Source organism: Cucurbita moschata, unplaced genomic scaffold (genome assembly GCF_002738365.1).
Source record: "Cucurbita moschata cultivar Rifu unplaced genomic scaffold, Cmos_1.0 Cmo_Scf00021, whole genome shotgun sequence".
Taxonomy (NCBI): domain Eukaryota; kingdom Viridiplantae; phylum Streptophyta; class Magnoliopsida; order Cucurbitales; family Cucurbitaceae; genus Cucurbita; species Cucurbita moschata.
Window position 1 is genome coordinate 2,916,424 of NW_019268537.1, and position 17,874 is coordinate 2,934,297.

At 37.0% G+C, this 17,874-nt stretch overlaps 4 protein-coding genes across 10 annotated transcripts; 2 read left to right on the forward strand and 2 right to left on the reverse strand.

Moving 5' to 3' along the window:
• The first annotated feature begins 2,960 nt into the window (after window positions 1–2,960).
• LOC111458793 lies at window positions 2,961–6,098 on the forward strand. Of its 3 annotated transcripts, none has more exons than XM_023101607.1 (10): window positions 2,961–3,337; window positions 3,573–3,664; window positions 3,756–3,863; window positions 3,971–4,053; window positions 4,200–4,333; window positions 4,632–4,681; window positions 4,824–4,916; window positions 5,428–5,556; window positions 5,666–5,772; window positions 5,873–6,098. In XM_023101607.1, the coding sequence occupies exons 1-10, from the start codon at window positions 3,086–3,088 to the stop codon at window positions 6,016–6,018; spliced, it is 1,194 nt and encodes a 397-aa protein (XP_022957375.1). In that variant the 5' UTR covers window positions 2,961–3,085; the 3' UTR covers window positions 6,019–6,098. The 3 variants fall into 3 exon arrangements, 2 of the variants coding, with proteins under 2 accessions (XP_022957375.1, XP_022957376.1); XM_023101608.1 differs by having other exon boundaries at window positions 2,962–3,337; window positions 5,428–5,519; window positions 5,873–6,042; XR_002713172.1 differs by lacking the exon at window positions 5,873–6,098 and having other exon boundaries at window positions 4,632–4,695; window positions 5,428–5,519.
• A 1,738-nt stretch (window positions 6,099–7,836) lies between these two features.
• On the forward strand, window positions 7,837–9,688 carry LOC111458794 (protein FEZ-like). The gene is made up of 3 exons (XM_023101609.1): window positions 7,837–8,207; window positions 8,300–8,601; window positions 8,912–9,688. Exons 1-3 carry the CDS (start codon window positions 8,027–8,029, stop codon window positions 9,476–9,478), a joined length of 1,050 nt encoding a protein of 349 aa, XP_022957377.1. The 5' UTR covers window positions 7,837–8,026; the 3' UTR covers window positions 9,479–9,688.
• Window positions 9,689–11,090: 1,402 nt separating this feature from the next.
• Window positions 11,091–11,514, reverse strand: LOC111458718 (zinc-finger homeodomain protein 9-like). The gene is made up of 3 exons (XM_023101512.1): window positions 11,454–11,514; window positions 11,260–11,391; window positions 11,091–11,218 (listed from the first exon to the last, which is right to left on the reverse strand). The coding sequence occupies exons 1-3, from the start codon at window positions 11,500–11,502 to the stop codon at window positions 11,091–11,093; spliced, it is 309 nt and encodes a 102-aa protein (XP_022957280.1). The 5' UTR covers window positions 11,503–11,514.
• A 658-nt stretch (window positions 11,515–12,172) lies between these two features.
• On the reverse strand, window positions 12,173–16,216 carry LOC111458795. 5 transcript variants are annotated; one of them, XM_023101612.1, is made up of 8 exons: window positions 15,913–16,063; window positions 15,475–15,796; window positions 14,975–15,046; window positions 13,458–13,525; window positions 13,141–13,297; window positions 12,778–12,858; window positions 12,586–12,675; window positions 12,173–12,488 (listed from the first exon to the last, which is right to left on the reverse strand). In XM_023101612.1, the coding sequence occupies exons 2-8, from the start codon at window positions 15,769–15,771 to the stop codon at window positions 12,366–12,368; spliced, it is 888 nt and encodes a 295-aa protein (XP_022957380.1). In that variant the 5' UTR covers window positions 15,772–15,796; window positions 15,913–16,063; the 3' UTR covers window positions 12,173–12,365. The 5 variants fall into 5 exon arrangements, with proteins under 5 accessions (XP_022957380.1, XP_022957381.1, XP_022957382.1 ...); XM_023101613.1 differs by having other exon boundaries at window positions 15,475–15,773; window positions 15,889–16,063; XM_023101614.1 differs by lacking the exon at window positions 15,913–16,063 and adding an exon at window positions 16,090–16,216 and having other exon boundaries at window positions 12,185–12,488; window positions 15,475–15,773.
• Between the last annotated feature and the right edge of the window lie 1,658 nt (window positions 16,217–17,874).

A 17,874-nucleotide genomic window follows, 5' to 3' on the forward strand; every position in this document is an offset into this window, starting at 1 on the left:
TTAAAAAAAAAAAAAAAAAAAAAGTAAAAAATGGTTCTCCATGGCTTGATGAGTAACGGGTCAAAGCTGACAACATTTACTGATGATAGACTTGAGCGGTTATAAATGGTATCAAAGGTAGTGTCTTTTATTTTATAAATAAATAATATAACATTACAAATATTGAGTAAGGTTTTAACCTGCTATATGATACTACGTTAAATTATCGATGAATCCAAAAATTTAAATGGTTGAATTATAAACCGTGTAATAATTACAAGCCTCAACCGCTGAGAAGATGCCCTTCATATCAAACTTACACATCTTCAAAATAATCAATCAATGAATACAAAGCTTGAGTACACAATGATCCAAGCTATTAAAAAAAAAAAAAAAAAAAAAAACCCAAGTAATTATTATTATTAGAAGAAATACAAGAAAAGGAGAGTGCAAATACATAATAATTTGGGATTTGGGATTCAAATTGGATGGATGGGACGTGTATGTATTGGGTGAATGAGGGTCCACTCCCTAGAGCACAGTGGAGACATTGAAGTTGAAGTCTGTGGGCGGCAGTTGATATTATGGAAGGGCGACCAGCTGGGTTTGAACGAAGCTTCTGGGCTGAAAACATCTCAAAACAGTTGATTTTAGGCCAAATCATAGAGAGGAGAGGACTAATTTGTCCCATTGCTCTCATAACTTGAAAGATTCTGCAGGAACAAACAATAAAAAGAAAGGTGTTCTTTTGGGTCGTTGTTGGTTTGTCAATTTGATGTTTCCCATCATCTTCACTGTTATTCCCACTCAACTTTTGAGGGCTGTTTGTGAGGTATATGATTAGAAAATAATCAAGTATGAAACAAAAATGGTGTCTCGTCGTTGAGTTGGACCAATGCCTGGATGTCTCACCTCTGTTGGTTGACGAAATTTGAGCACTTTTGGACGTAGCTTTCTTGCAAAAGGCATCGGATTTAACGTAATTGGAGGTTCCTGGGGTTGATATTTCTTTATATATATGGGAACAATCGAAGAAAGGAAGGGGGTTGCGATACGAATTATAGGATGCACGTCAATTGGTTGGCCTCGTTTTGAGCACAAAAACCAATCTATTTGTCCTGTTTAATCCACTTGACACGTTCATACTTCTAATTGTTCGGTTTTAGTTCAGCTAAACGTTAAAGATATTTTGGAGCTTGATGAAAAATAGTGCAATCAGACAATGCCTTGATAAAGCCACGATGCAGGTGGGGGGTGATGCTGGTTTGTTTTTAGGCCTCGACTGTGAGAAGTTGATATTAAGTTATGTGATCAATCCATAGAGGAGAGTTGTTCCATCTAACCGGTTAGGAGTATGAGCTAAGGTAGGGCCTCATTCACCTGTCACTTTTAAGTTTGAGACTGCTACTACTTGCTTCTTTAATTGTATTATCACATATCTCTGTGTTCTTTCTCGACTGAATGGTTGTCACATGCATGCTGTCGTTTGCTTGCTGCTTGGTGTCGCGACCTTACTATAAAGAGAGTAGATTGTGACTCTCACGTTGCGACAAGTGAAGCAGTGATCCTTAAGTGGTGCCCATCCGGCTACACGAGGGCCTAAACGAATGTTGTGATGCGATCGAGGAGAATGGTGCATCATCCAACATACCATATAATGTGTGCATTTAAGAGGAGACGAGACACAAGAAAGATAAGGGCAACGAGTAAACAAGAGTGTCAAAAATAGGCTTGTTGAAGGGTTGAGTAGGACCCCTGGCCTTAACCTCGAAAGTATGAGTTTCAGAAGGAATTTGGGCAATCGGACACTTGACGAATGCTCCACGACACCGTATGTCCATTCGCCAAATCATGTATACACCTGCCACTTTGAAAATGCCTCAAAATGTACGGTAGGGGGAGATATAATGTTAACTCTCCACCACTCTTGAGCCTTGTGGTCTAAGCGAGTTACCTTGTGGCATATGCGTGAGTCACAGTGAGGGCAAGCTTTTTGAGACGAGTGTCTCGGGCGACTTCCTTTGAAATGAAGTTTTCAAGGACAGTATCGGGCGGCACGAGTACACCAGTATTGCGTCCCTACTCGCGTGTCAGAAGTTGAATTTTGCACCTGCTATCCAAAACGGTATCCGTAAATAACATTGCATGGACATGGGAGGTCCAATTTCTCGATAGAACCTAGATGAATGGATGTTCGGGACGTCCTAATGTTATGAATGACATGTGGGTCTGTGTTGATTGGGAACCAAGATGACAAGATGTGATGTTGCATTGAGAGACGTAGGTCCCAAGTAGAGACAAGGTCGAGCAAAATGAGTTGGCCTAGTGTAGAGGCAAGTCGGTTGTGTGATCAAACATGCACGCGCAGGCGGCGTGTGGTCGTACAAGTTTGGATTCCTCACGAGCGACATTCGGTTGACGAAGACAAATCTCAGCGAAAAATGAATATGGGGCTTGAGTTCTCCTTAAGCTGGTCGTGAGTGTGTTAAGATCACGATATTGTACGGTTGAAAAAGTACAACCGTGACACTTTGGCGTGCCTCAATGTATCTTGTAGTAAAATTGATACTACTCCTATATATATATATACTCTTAATCGTGGGCAAAGACATTCTATAATTTGAATGGATTATAACATGAACTCTTCTTTTTTTCTGTACTAGATGGACATCCCACTAACATATAACATATAAGATTGATTTGTTTAGATTGTTTGGTTGGTGTTTTTACAACTACATTAGCTGACTAAAAATGTTGACCGTCCAAATATTGTGGAGATGATTTATAAAAATAAAATGAAATCTTATTTGAATCCTGGGGTGGTAGAGGATTCAAGGACGAACCGTGTTGGTTTGGGCCAACGCTAAATGGTTTGAAAAAGAAACCGGGTGCCAATTGAATGGGTTTGGTTCGGTTCACTGTGTCGACCGTCGACTAGCATTCCGGACTTCAACTTACTGCACATTTTCTCGTCGCGAGTGTTCGACGTCTTGAAGTGTCTGCCTTTTTTTTAACTCCAAATTCGTTGCATTATCCTCTTTGGTAAGAGCGAAAATTTCGAACCTAAGCTTCCAGTTCACGGATTTCGTAAAGAATTTGATTAGAAATGAAGATTTCCTGTTCGACCACCTTCACAACTATACCTGAATCTTCAATCTATTGTCTTTCTAATCCATGGAAGCCATCGTCTTCTCTGAAATCCACGGGCAAACGAACTTCTAAGATTCTACTCTTTGGCTCCCGTAATTTGTCCCTGCGATTGTCTCCGCGACGTTCGAATTCCCTGTCCCCAAATCGGTTTCGTCCTCTTTGCTGCTTCAATGCTAAAGATGAATCCGGCGGCGATTTTCAGCAGAAGGTACTTTCCTCATCGTCTAATTCGCCATTAATATTCGTCATACTTGCTGTTGAATTTCGTGAAAGGTACGAAATAGCAGGAAACTGAAGTACATATGCTGGATTGCTGAAAGAAAAGTTAATGTTGTAACTATGTTGAGGCATTTTGTTTAAGAAATTCTCAGCTGTTTGTTTTGTTGCAAAAAGAAAATGGTTTGAGTTGGGTTTATTAAGACGACTGAGAATCATTATTTTAGGGAAATGGGGGTGGATGGCCTATCTTGAGGCGGTGGGAGGTGCCATGGGGATGGCAAACAGTTTCATTAACTTCACTAGCTTGTGGATTAAGGTGGCTTGTTTTGTAACTATGTTTGCTTTGTCCGAGTGTAATTGCTTCCACTATTTGCAATTAGCGCAGAAGTTAATGTTTTCCCAGACAGTGTTATCGTGACAGGCTTGGTTGAATCTGCTGCCATTCCTTATCTTGGTATTCGCATTGAAGAGCTAAGCTTAGATGAGAAAGCTGAAATACTTCTCCTGAACCAAGGGTATGCCTTGATTAGAACGAACGTCTAGTTTTTCATATTCAAACCTGCACATAAATTGTGTGATATCATTCAAATGAGAAGTAGCTATTCGTTGGTTGTTTTGGTAGCATTGCAACTGTGGCAGTGCTTGGGATCATATACAGCATTGCCAACACTTTCCAACCACTTCCTGATGACATTTATCGCTATGGTATTCTCAATTACAAGTTATTGTTGAGTCCTTAATCATTTTTTCCCTAACATATGGAAAAGTATCCATGTTATAAGTAGTCATTTAGTCAGATATTTGGTATTTAGATCAGGATCTAACATTCATGGTGATTTTCTTTCATTCAGATATTAGGGACCCCTTGAATCTGCAGAAGGGTTGGCTCTTATGGGCAGGAGTGGGTCTAGTGGGTGCCCTGGCTTCTATTGCAGTGACAGGAGCCGTCTTGTCTTCATTTAATGGCGGGAGTACTCAAAGAGAGGTTAGAAATGATAAGATCCTTTCCATATTTTCCATTGTCCATTTTTAGCTGGAATTGGAGAGTACATAGCTCTACAGCCGTTTGCAGTTTGTGTCTTCTTGATAGCTTTATGTTACAGAGTACTTAAAGTTAGTTGTTGGTTCAATATGAATTTCCATCAAGTGATTAAACAAAAAGAACGATGTTTGTGAAGTATGGATGAACTTGGCTTCATTATTTTGAAACTATTATTGTCGGTCCTGGTTCATTGGGATTTTTCAGAACAGACTCTTAAGCTTTCTTTTTATCTTGGTTTCAGACAGATGCTCTAGTACGCTTGCTTCCACTAGTTGGATCTTCCAGCATCAGGTTGTTGGCGGAAGGTTACTTCGATTTTATATATATATATTCCTCAGTCTTCCTAAGGCTCATCACTTAGGCGTCCAATTTACCAAAGACCTGCAGTTAATTTAGAAAGCAAGTGAAACCAGCATATATGTTTTCATTTCAGCACTGCTTGTCTGGTGGGCATCACAGGGGTCCTTGCTCCAGTTCTTGAAGAGACCGTGTTTCGTGGATTTTTTATGGTGTCTCTTACTAAGTGGTATGGTCTCTCGTGCTGTTTACAGATAAAAAGAGATTTTAGAAAGTTTATAAGCCCATTCAACTACAGAAAAGTACAGTGATACTGCTTCTGAGACATGCTTTAAGATATCTTGCAAAAGAACGGCTGGCAACATAGAATTGGGAAATACAAAATTGAGAAAGACATTATAATATAGTTTCATGAAGAGGATGGGATGATGTTGGGTGAGGGTTTGCACTGTCGATCCTAATATGACTTCTGTATTGATTTTACGTATCTGATTTACGAGCTATGAGGAACATGAGCGACCGAAGATTGTTGAAAGCGATCGATAAAGAGATGATGTTTTAAATTAAGTTGTTTTGGCCTGAATATGATTATTTTATATAGTACAAATGCACAAGATTGTGTGAACATCATTGCCTCTGTTCTTTAAATGTGTTAGTACGTTCTTGGATTTAACTTTTAAGGTTACCATTTATATATAATGAACTAGTATGTTCATCCTTACTTTCTCTCCTTCCTCCAGGATTCCCACGCCAGTTGCCGTTCTGATTAGCGCAGCTGTGTTTGCCCTTGCTCATTTCACTCCTGGAGAGTTTCCCCAGCTCTTTGTGCTTGGTAACGTTGATCAGCTGCAAGTTCTCTTGAAACTCTGGTTTTACTCAACTCTTTCTACATGTGACTTGAAATACCATCTAAAGTTGTCAGTAATAACTAAGCCGGCTTTATTTCAAGCGCATAATATGTGATAAAAAATCATGTAGGAACTGCTCTGGGATTTTCTTATGCTCAAACTCACAACCTCCTGACCCCCATCACCATCCATGCTTTGTGGAACTCGGGCGTCATTTTGCTTCTTACCTTTCTTACGGTATGACATCAATCTCAGAGTTAAAGTGAAATCTTATGCTTCAAATTCAGACTACAAAGTGTACTGAGCTAACTATCTTCTCCCCTTCCTTTGCACATAGCTCCAAGGTTACGATATCAAGGAGTTGTTGCAGACAACATGACGCAAGGGAGGCTTCTTTTCAAAATCACAATCTGTGCAAGCGATCATCGTTTACATACTATTGCATTGCTTTTACTGGCATCAAATCCTCTGATAGAACAGTGAATAGGTTGTCGAAAGCTACATTTTTCTGAAGATGAACCATCTTACTGTAAACTAGTTGATAAAATTAGTTTTTTGCCATCGTCTCTTGAGCTCAACCATCAACCATAACCATAGGAGTGGAATCTCAGTGTCTTATCCGCTAAGTTATGCTCAAAATAGCTAACGTATCGTCTCTTCTTTATTAATACAAAATTCTTAAAACACCAAAATAAGTGATTTCTTTAAAAACCGAGTAGACAGTCCCCCGAACAAACAGGCCAATACAAAATTCATTTGAAAATTTGAAAGATTCTGAATTAAATTATTAGAGGCAATCCTTGAAGTATTGTAATAGGAAAGTCAAACAAGTTTGAAGAAGAATCTATTTATATCTTAAATTATTCCAGTTGTCGTTGTGCATTGAAACGAAAACCTGTTTAAAACGCCAAGATTATTCAAAGATTAGTGTACGAACTGTTGAATATAAATAAGTGTATTTAAAGTTAGGGGTTTATAAGTGTGATTAAGAGTATTAATTATGTAATGAAAAGAGGAGCATGGAAGATTGTGCATAGTAATTAAAATAAAGTGAGTTGCACGCTTCGCACGTAAACCCAAGCTCAAGGGTTCCAACCTAGGCCTACATTTTTTCTCAATCACTGAATTTTATTTTATTTTGGAGTCCCAACAAGCCATATTGACTTATGTGACCCTTATTTATTTTTATTTTTTTAATTTGTAGCTCACTCAACTACATTACATTTTTTCTTTCACCTACCACTTCTCTCTCTCAAACATTGTATTTATTTATTTATTTAATTTAACACATGAATTTCCAAGAATCCAACTATTAACCTCTTCGGAAGAAAACAATAAAACGTTTGACTTACGTATACTTTGAAGTTAAAATATCGACATCTATTTATATAATATATATGTGAAGATTTAAATCTCTAATTTCTTGGTCTAAGTTATAATATATGATGTTTTTGATATATATTTATATTGCTTCTAAATCAAACTTACTGGTTAATATTTTAAACGCCTTGTTTCAGTTGAGTGATTAAAAGCAACACACCATTTTGCTAATAAGCCCTCATCAAATTCTAATATTAGCATTTCGTCCCCTAAATATAATTTATTTGTGCTTTTATATTCTCAAATAAAATTTAAAACACTAAGAGAATCTTTTCTAGTGATAAATTAATATATTGAGAGAAAATTCAATTAAAGTTGAGTTTTTTTTTTTTTTTTTAATCATTTCACATCTCTCCAATTATTTTACAACCACAACCCATTTTAAGCATTTTTTTAAAAAAAAAAAAAAAAAAAAACCACAAAGCCCTATAAGAGAGGTGTGATTATCATTAATGGGTCAAAGCTTGACCCATTAAGTGAAATACCGATTCTAGCCTTGGATAGAACCACAAATTTCTCAGTTTTTGGATTTAGAAAAGTTAAAATTCTGACAAATACAATGGAATAGAAGGTGTGGGGAATGGAATAGAAGCTGAATTTTGGGACTCCGAGGAGCTCTTCACTCATAAAATAATATTAAAAAGGTTCATAATCAATCCCCTCATTCACATATACAATAAAATTAGTATCGAGAGTCGGTTTTAGGTCCATGTTTCCATGTCTTGATTTCATTTATTTAATCCCAACCTTTCTTACTTCAAAATCCCAAACGAATCCAAGAAATATTTCACCGAATTATATGTAAAAACTTGTGTAAAACCAATAAAGTTTCAATTTTTATGATGTGGGGTTCTTGAAAAATTGCTTCTTTTTTCAAATTATGATGAACTTAAAAAGGGTTTTGGTTTCTTGGTAGGCGTTGTTAAATTGTTTGTTTAGAAAGAAGGGCTCCTCTTTAAGACCCACCACAAATAGCGGCTGATCCCTCGGACCCAAGCCCTCCCACCTTCAAAGGAACCATATATTGCCTCTCAATCCATCTCTTCTTTCACACTCTCTCCTCTGTTTCTTAGTTACAAAGCTAAGTCACAACTTTTTTGTTGATACATTAATGGAGGAGCGCAATGAAGGTGAAAAAGGCGAGGAGCTAATGCTGCCTGGCTTCCGTTTTCACCCAACCGACGAAGAGCTTGTTGGGTTTTACCTCAAAAGAAAGGTTCAACAAAGGCCTCTTCTCATAGAACTCATCAAGCAAATTGACATTTACAAATATGATCCATGGGATCTTCCAAGTAAGAAAGTTTGTTCCTTTTTTGTTGTTTTAAGAGCGGTGGCATTCATATATATGATGAAACTCATTTTTGGTGTCCTTTTTTGAGTTTAGAGTTGGGTGGTAGTGGAGAAAAAGAGTGGTATTTCTACTGCCCTAGAGATAGAAAATACAGGAACAGTGCTAGACCCAACCGTGTCACTGGAGCTGGGTTCTGGAAGGCCACTGGAACTGACCGCCCCATTTACTCCTCTGATGGAACCAAGTGCATTGGGTTGAAGAAATCACTTGTTTTCTATAAAGGCAGAGCTGCTAAAGGTGTCAAAACTGACTGGATGATGCATGAGTTTCGTCTCCCTTCCCTCACTCATCCTTCTCCAACTAAGAGATTAGTTGATAAAACCATTCCCCCAAATGTAAGCCTTCTAAACCAACGTTCAAATTCGATTCGTTCTGATACCATGTGTACTAAGAATGTGTTAAATAAACTTCCGAAGTTTTGAAGTTAAATTTTGGTATTTAAGAATACTAAAATTAATGCTTTGATACCATGTTGAGAATGACGCTTTGATATCATGTTAAGAATGAGAAACAAAAATGAGATTGAAAGTCCTTGTGGTCACAAAAGTACTCCTGTTCAAGGACTTTTCGTCCTACTTTTGTTTCTCATTCTTAACGTATTGGAAGAACTCTACTTATTTTGAACGATGTTTTTGGTGGGTGCAGGATTCATGGGCAATATGTAGGATATTCAAGAAAACAAACTCCACAGCTCAAAGGGCTCTATCTCTATCTTCTAATATCCCACCTTTATCTGACAATGCTTTCACCAAAAATGACACATTTTCCCCCACAAAACCCACTTTGCCCTCCTTTGAAACCCTAACCCAATCTTCCATTTCCAACGCTTACCCTTTTGACTTTGTTGCTTCATGTAAGCCATTCAACACTCAAACAACCAATACATTCGCTCATCTCCCCATTTTGGCTGAGCCATCACCCAACGCCACAGAGCAAGACAAATCCAGAGTGGACCTCTCTTCCATTTTGCTAAACATGTCATCATCAGTGCTTGGAGATTTTGGCATGAAGCCCATTGCAGACACCATAGATTTGCATGCAAATCAGCAGTTCATAAACAATTATCCACAACCCTTTTCACATGAGATGCAAGCAGGTGGTGACCAGTTTGGGGCCATGATGAGATCCAGTGTTGGGTGTCCTTTTGTATGGGATTCTTCTTCTTCTTCATGCCCTAGTGAAGTATCCACCACCACTAATTGCTATACCTGATGGATTCAAGAACTGGTTTTGATTAGTATCATTATTGTTTAGGAGCTTATATTAATGTAGTTAGTTAGGGTAGAATTAGGGTTTAGTTTTGAGTTGTGTTGTGTTTGTAAAAGGTGTTTGCATCAATATGGGAAGCTTTTGTTTATAAAACTTGAGGCTTCTGCGGTACACCAAGTTGATGAGAGCCTTATTGTCTTCTCACCATCACATGCACACACCACTATGAGTTAATAGTTAACATATTATTTTAGGGTATGCTACTATTCATTTCATTATTCTATTTTACACTATAAACTTTCAATAAATCTTACTTTCTATTATCATTATCTAAATTTTAGAATCTCATTTAACTATTTTCTTGCATCAAAATTGTTATTTTATTATATCAATTTCCATAAAAATTAAATTTGAAAGACAAATATAAAATTTATGGAAATTCAACCTTAAAAATATTTAAAAATTTGAAAACTTTTAATTTGGAGTATATCATATAAGTGATAAATTTGATTTTTTTTTAATTTATAATTTAATTGATATAAATAATTTGAAATTTATGTGTAAGTTTTTGTTGTAGGCTAAATTGATAAAAATAATCTTGAACTATGCATTTTATCTCATAAATACTTTTTAATTTTTTAATTTTAAAAAAACAAATTAAAATATATCTTTATAATTACTTGTTAAGACTTTATTTAAAAAATATCATATAATTTCAAAGATACTTTTTAATTTTAAAAAATATTTCAAAAACACCATGCTTTTAAAAGTATCATTAATGCATTTAATTTTTTTTTTGAAAGATTTAAAAAATAACTTTTAAATATTTTCCAAAAGTTAAAAAATAGCCTTTTCATTAATAATATGAGCTGAATTGTTATCACGTTTCAAAAATACCTATAAACTTTTACGAGTAATACTCAAGTCCCTATTTTTTTTTTCTAAAGTTTAAAGATAATTTATAAGGCGTAAACTGGCCGTAAATTTATTTTTATTATGTAAAGATTAAGGTTTTTAGGTTACTTAAAAAATTTTAAAGGTAATTTTTAAGAATGGTATAATTTTTTAAAAATCAGAGTATATTAACGACACATTTTTTAAATAAAAATCAGGGCATGATATGTTTTAAATTGAAGAACATTTTTTAAACGTTATTGAAGGATTTCCATCCAAAATTAGTCATAATTTTTTTTTTAAAAGTTTAAATGTATTATTTAAAAAGTTTTGAGATATTTTTAGATAAAATTGAAAATATATTTGGATTAATTTAACCTTACTTTTATTTCAAATAAAAAGTCTCCATGCTCGTCAAGCCAATTGCAGAGTCCATTGTGGTTGTTGGATACGTAGAAGAGCATTGGAAGCAGCATCCCAAAATGTTGTGTATGAAAGAGCCAAAGTTGTGTTCTGGCCTCAATTCTATGCCCAAAAAGGTTTAATCTTGGCCACCCCCAAGTCCGAAGGAGAAGAGAGAGAGAGAGAGAGGCTGTGAGGAGCAATCAATTTAAACATAATTTGTAAAAATCTAAAAAAACATTAATCCCTCCACATCGCATGAACATGGCATGAGGAAGGAATAATTAATGGCGGATATGGATGATGGTGATACATAATGTTATGTGTTCTGTTTTGACTCATTATCCTCAGAACCTTTGCTTTTCTCTGCTTTTCCTCCCATGTATTTGTTATTACGCATCCAAACTCTGAGCACCCGTTTTCCGATCCCAATTTCCTCGGGTGGCGCTCCGGTGCTCAATGTCCCCAATATGTGGGGGGGCGGAGACGATATGGGTGGTAATGGCGGTGGAAGTTGCGGTGGCAGCCACAGGCGGCGCAATTTAGAGAGGTGGGATCGGTGGGCGTGGAGGTAATCGAGGGCATAAACTCGCCGCAGCCGTCGAGGGCGTGGCCGCCGACTGTGGCGGCGTGGAGGTAATCGAGGGCATAAACTCGCCGCAGCCGTCGAGGGCGTGGCCGCCGACTGTGGCGGCGTGGTTCTTGAGGCAGTCTCTGTAAGAGACGACCATGAATTTTGGTTTTGGGATTGGAGTGAAATTGAATTGAGATTGTTGAGGGGTTAATCTTAATTCCATGGCTTTGTGCTGGACATAACTGTGATAAGTCTAGAGGGTGTAAACATGATTTTGGTGAACGGTCATACACTCCCGTATTGACACAACATGAAATGATTAACGTCTATCTGAGATAGAAACATGTAAAAGGGGGTTTGGAACAAGCATGCTTCCACGGACAACACGTCCTGGACAAACATGACTGGGACATCAGATATGCAGTCATAAGTAACACGCCTTGGACAAGCATAACCGTGACACTATGGATCCAATGCAGTTCAAGATGAACGAATTAAGCACACAACTTCTCAAAGCTCAAATAAACAACAGCCAAACTGATCGGCCAAATGTCCACTTTCCTTTAATTATCAGGCTATCATTTTATGCATAAAGCAGGTATGGCAGTCGATAGAACAAATCCCCGTCAAAGTTTGTTCATTTTTCTTATTATCCTTCTTTCCATTCTATATTTGTATGAGGATAACAGACCCTCACATATCACTTGTGTATGTTTACAAGACGAACCAAACTTATACTTCTTTCTATCATGTATAAAATTTGAAACAGAGTTCTTTAAACAAACCCCTACGCAGGTTTTGTTTCATGTCTACCATCCAATTAAAGATAATTTGGTTAAGTGTTTCGATGCTTCATTACTCGGGACGAGATTGCAAATCATGAAAAGCAAGAGCATTCTTGTGAAGAATTACACTCGGGTTTTCCAAAATGAATAATTCAGATTACAAATATAGACAGATTGTAAGGAAGATCTAACCATTGGAAAATTGAAGAGGTTATACATTTTGTGCCTATGTAAGTCACGCAGTGTCCTGGCGGGAAGTCATTTGAGGTCCTGATGCTATCGCAAATTGCAGACCTCTGTGTCGTCCTTGTAGCACAAAGGCAACTTGTGCTGCACCCAAGGCTGCAGCCTCCCGTTCCTTGGAGTAGGCAAAACATGAAGGAAAAAGAAACATTTACTACAAAAGTTTATCCTTGAATCATTAGATAGCAATAATGTAGGGAGGTAATATCCACCTGTCTTCGTTGTCGACGTTGCAAGATGTTGACTGCACAAGCCATAATGTAACAGGGCAAGAGAAACCCAGCCACTCGAAGCAAGAAAATCTGAAGGGTACGGTTAAAAACAATATCCAAAAGATGAGCAATGTCAGAAATCTGTGAAAAAGGAAAACTAGAGGAGATTAGAGTAATGAACTCAAGACTTACAGAGAAGAAAGCAGACAAGTAATCATCGCCATCAGGATCTGTGACTTCAAGTGCATGACGCAAGAAAAGTAGGATCATGAGCTGCCATATTGAAATCAGGCAAACGATGTTATCCCAATTGAATGGAAAAACCTCAGCAAACAGGTTCTTTACTTGATACATTTTCTATGAGTACATGAAATTGCAATGCCAATTTTGTAAGAGAGTTATTCGAAGAGAAGCATGAAAACACGTTCAATTGTGAGGTATTAGCGCACTGGTGTATCCATATTGACATCACTCTGTGAAAATTGTATGATAATAGTAAGTTTCTTGATTATACTACCGAGATTTCTTATTTGTGGTATCAAACAAGAAACTTACAATAAAAGCAGCTGCTCGACAAAATGCAGCGCCACTGGCATCTGAAGCAGCATATTCATCATACTCGGCTTCCAATAAATTATGTTCAGCCTCTGCAATAGCCAAAAGGCGAGGATCATGTAAATTCAAAGGGGTGCCAGTGATGGTCCACCCTCCCCTGCAGAAAAAAGAATGCAAACAAAGAATAGGACACGTTTAGCTTAGTATCTTAGATGTAAAAATCAGAAAACTGACCATAATCCTTCTAGAAAACAAAAAAAATGCAAAATACTATCTCGAAACAACTTTCCAAATGAAATTTGAAGCATGTAAGTTACCCGATGTCGATAGACGTTTCTTCAATGCGAGGGGGAGGTGGTGGAGCTGTATATCCAGGTTGGTAAGGCTGTATATCATATGCAAGAGTAGAAAATCAGATAAGCTGAAACCTCTAGAACCATAACATTCAAAGTAGCTGAATTGTTAGCATATATATGGGTCTACATTCATCGTTTTAATTATTTAATCTTTCAATAGTTGAACTGTATCGTTTCTTGGCTTCATTTTTCAATGAAAATATCATTACAAATGCTTTTCTTTCAGCTTCTACAAGCCAAGATACTTCACGGCTAGTGTCATGGCTCATCTGCAAAATATTGAAAGAGTAATATGTGTTCACATGCATATCAAATGCGTGCGCGTGCATATAAAATATATTCGTAAGAGATCAAACTTTCATGGAGAAATATGAAAGAATATATAAGAGCTATGCAGAAACAACGGCCAAACAAACAGAGTCCATTCAAAGAGAGGGACAACAGAAAAAAAGAATCAAACCAAGCTGATTATTACAAAAAGTTAGAGAAGTAGAAGCCCCGATGAGGCATTAACTCTATCACTATTGTGTTGGGATCGTAGAGCCAGATCATACTTTCAGGGCTAGAGGACCCGTGAAGACAAGAGGTTCATATGAGAAAACATAAGGGGACCATTCCATAAGATAAACTAACGTTCAATCTCTAAGGAGGATTTCTGCTGAGAACGGAATAGTGTTCATGTCCAAAGACAGAATAGTGATGTTGAAAAGATGAAAGAATTAGAACACTACAAAGTTGTAGCGTTGAGACACTGACTATAACGTTTTAAAGCCACTGCAAATCCACTCCACACTGAAGACGCGCACTGAAAGCTAATGAACACTACAAGACGCTGCGACAACTTTTGTAAAAGCATCACATTTTCTAGGGGTGTTTTTTTGTGTTGAAAAACTAGAGCGATGTGTGGCAATTGTAAGTAGCAGGCTGTAGAGCTTTGACGGCAACCAGTTCTTTGTGGGTTGAACGAGGGTTATTGATTGTAATCCTAAGTAGTCATTGTTGTGGTGCTCAGAAGTTAGAGTAGCCATTGTTGTGACTTCCCAAGAGATTTGTATCACGAGAGAGGATTCATTGTAATCTTCAACAGCATAGTAGAACCTGCAACTATAGGAGACTGAACGTATATACTATGATGTTTGTTTTCTTACCTTTTCTTACTTCGTTATTATTATGTAGCTGTGATTTGTTTCGACTGTGGAAGGGACATTGTTTAGGCTCTATGGTATAGCTCTAATTTTTTAGAAGATTTAGCTTCCAACAGATCGGACAACTCATCTAAAGGCCAATTGACTCTACTAATACTATTTCTTTCGAGCCAAACACTCTACACAAGAACAAAGCAAGAATTTTGCCAAAGAACCCTGTGTTTATCCCAAAAGGAGGTGCAACAACATCTCTTCTGGCGTAACTTTGATGTCAACGCATATATGGTTCCAGAAACTTGATATAACCAAGCAAAATCAATAATGTGAACATACCTGATGACAAATCTCACAAATGATATCCCCTTTCTCATTGCACCAAAGCTGTATACACTTCCGGTGAGCATACTGAGAAAGTAAAAGTTGTTAACATCTCATCTAACTCGTAAAGCTACACAAGCAATAAATGTCTCCTTAGCTACATTTGAGATAACCAAAACAAGAGAAATGTAAACGGCCTTTTTACCATATCAAACTTTCTCATATTTATGGCATTCACTTTAGCAAATACATTTCATAGACAAATGGTTTCTAATTTTCACATCATCACCAACTTATTTAGCCAACCACAATGGCAAAGTACCGCGATTTGAACTACAAAAACAAGCTGGATATCCCCTATATGTTTATACTTCAAATTACTAATTGATCACTATGTAATTCCATAGGTAATAAACCATTTGCGATTTGCCGAAACATTTAGCAGTGGGGCACAAATATACCCAGGAAACGGAGGTTCTATAAAGTTCTACTAAAAAGGGAAGCAATCTTTATACCTTAAGACTGCCACTACAAGCACATGGAGTTTCCAGCTTCCTAATTATATCGTCATCCTGACAAATGCGACACTCCGCTGTCTGAATCAATGAATCATCCTCTCCATCCAAATCCTCACTCTCTATTCTCTTCTCATCAACATTGGAAGTGGACGTCGAACAAGGAAAGCCGAGCGAGTCGCCCTCCAGATCCCCACCGACCGGCAAGAAAGGAACAATCTCAGTCGGGTTGGGCACCGAATCAACGGGTACCGGACGAATTAATCGGTCCACATACAGAACGAGATGATCGCTCATAGCTACGCAACCAGAAATTAAACACCTAAGTAACCAAAAACAAACCTCATTGGCTCACAGTTCCAAATAATTATACACTACACGAATTCAGAAGAAAAGAAAAGAACAGAAAAATACCCTCAGAAGAAAACAGGGGCGTACTAGTAATATTCGGAAGAAAAAAAACAACCAGAAAGCCAGAATCCCCAGTGATCGCGCTGAGAAGGCAGCCGACCGGAGGGGTTCCGGAGCAGAGTTGAAGAGAAGAGGAAGAGAAATGAGGGATTTAATCGAATGGAACTTGGCTCGATGAAAATGGGGAAAAATCCAAGAATATACCTGTGGTTATGCAATGAAATCGGGGTGGTTTCCTTTGGATTGAGCGTCAAAATCGGTAATTAGCCATCGTCGACGAACACAACAAATCGAAGTTATATAATGTAATACAAGAATCTAATAACGGGATTCATAAAACTGTCCAAACGTTCGTTAATCAATTATCATCAACTACCTCAAAGGACAATTTGGTCATTTCCACATTTATTGGCGCCCAAACAACCGGGTCCGGGTTATTCCTTTCGTCCAGTCCATCTGGCCCGGCGTTTGCCTGCCCAGCAGGAGCCAGCTAAATATTTACATAAAATATTTATTTATTTTTTGTTCGAACAAAATTTAAGTTCTAATTCATCACCAGACATGGCTTAGAACCAATAGTTCCAGGGACTTGAGAACGGAACAAAAGACGGGGGGCTCCTCGACGGTGAAGTAAGACTAAGCTCATGTGCTTATTATCCTAGGTCGGAACGCAGTACCTTGACCAACCCCAGGTCCAATAGAAGCAAGCCCTTGGAGATGAAAAATTCGCCCGCCGGATTTTATCAATTTGCAAAACGATGTTATTGCATGGATAGGAATTCAAAATACCCCGTTTTCATCCATTAAATAATATTTAAGTACTTGAAAAGTCTGTTCAATTATTTATTATTTATATAATAATATATAATAATAAATTTTTATAATATAAAAAAAAATATTTAAATAATCCTTGACTAACTAAAAAAAATTATAATGATAAGTGAGAGAAAATATACGTGACGTTTTGAAGTCCCAACAAAAAAAAATAATAACCAAAAGTTATATTTAGAATAGATAATATCATACTATTATCTTCGACCAAAAAAAACAAAGACAACATTCACATTACATTATCCATTCATTGTCATTTATTATTGGATCGAGACATAAAAAGGTAGACAACTTGCTTTATATCGTCATCAATCATATAAATAATTGCTGAGTGATAATTATTAAAGCTTTTTCATTTCTATGGCACCATTACATACATATCTGATATGATGGGTCATGTTTCCATCCCTTTATTTCACTATCTAACCATTACATCTTTTTCTTCCCAATGTTAGAACTCTTTTTCGAAGACTTACTAATTCAACATAAAAACCATATAAAAATTTAGAAGACTTACCAATTCAACATGAAAATGATATAAAATTTTCTAAGATCTTAGATTTGGAGACGAGAACAAAACATTCATTATAAGGGTGTGGAAACCTCTCTCCCTAACAGACACGAGGGAAAACTTGAAAGTGAAACTTAAGAGAGAACAATATCTGTTAACGGTGAGCTTGGATTGTTACAAACTTATACTTGTTGAAGTAAATTCAACAACTACATTATATTTTGTATTATCCACAAATATTGTCATCTTTAGGCTTTTTCTTTCAAGTTTCCTTCCAGACTTTAAAACGCGTCTTTGAGATTTATACTTGTTGGGCTTTTCTTTATGGACTCTCCATTACGCGTTTCCATATCCTTATAAGGGATGTTTCATTCTCTCAACCATTGTAAGTCGAGTGAATTGAGTATGAGTTGCAACCTCCTAAGCTCATTTTTCAGCGGTAACTAACAATTAGGCACTCAAAAGAACCTCTCTTATGATATCAATCCTAGAAAAGAGGCATCTTTCATTTTACCACCGAACCCCATTTCCACCACTTTCTTTGATCATACTTTATTTTTAGCAAGAACACATCATTATCCAATATGGTTTCACAAAACCTCTCAACAAAATAAAATAACCCATAAAATGAAGTAATGGGCATGCCG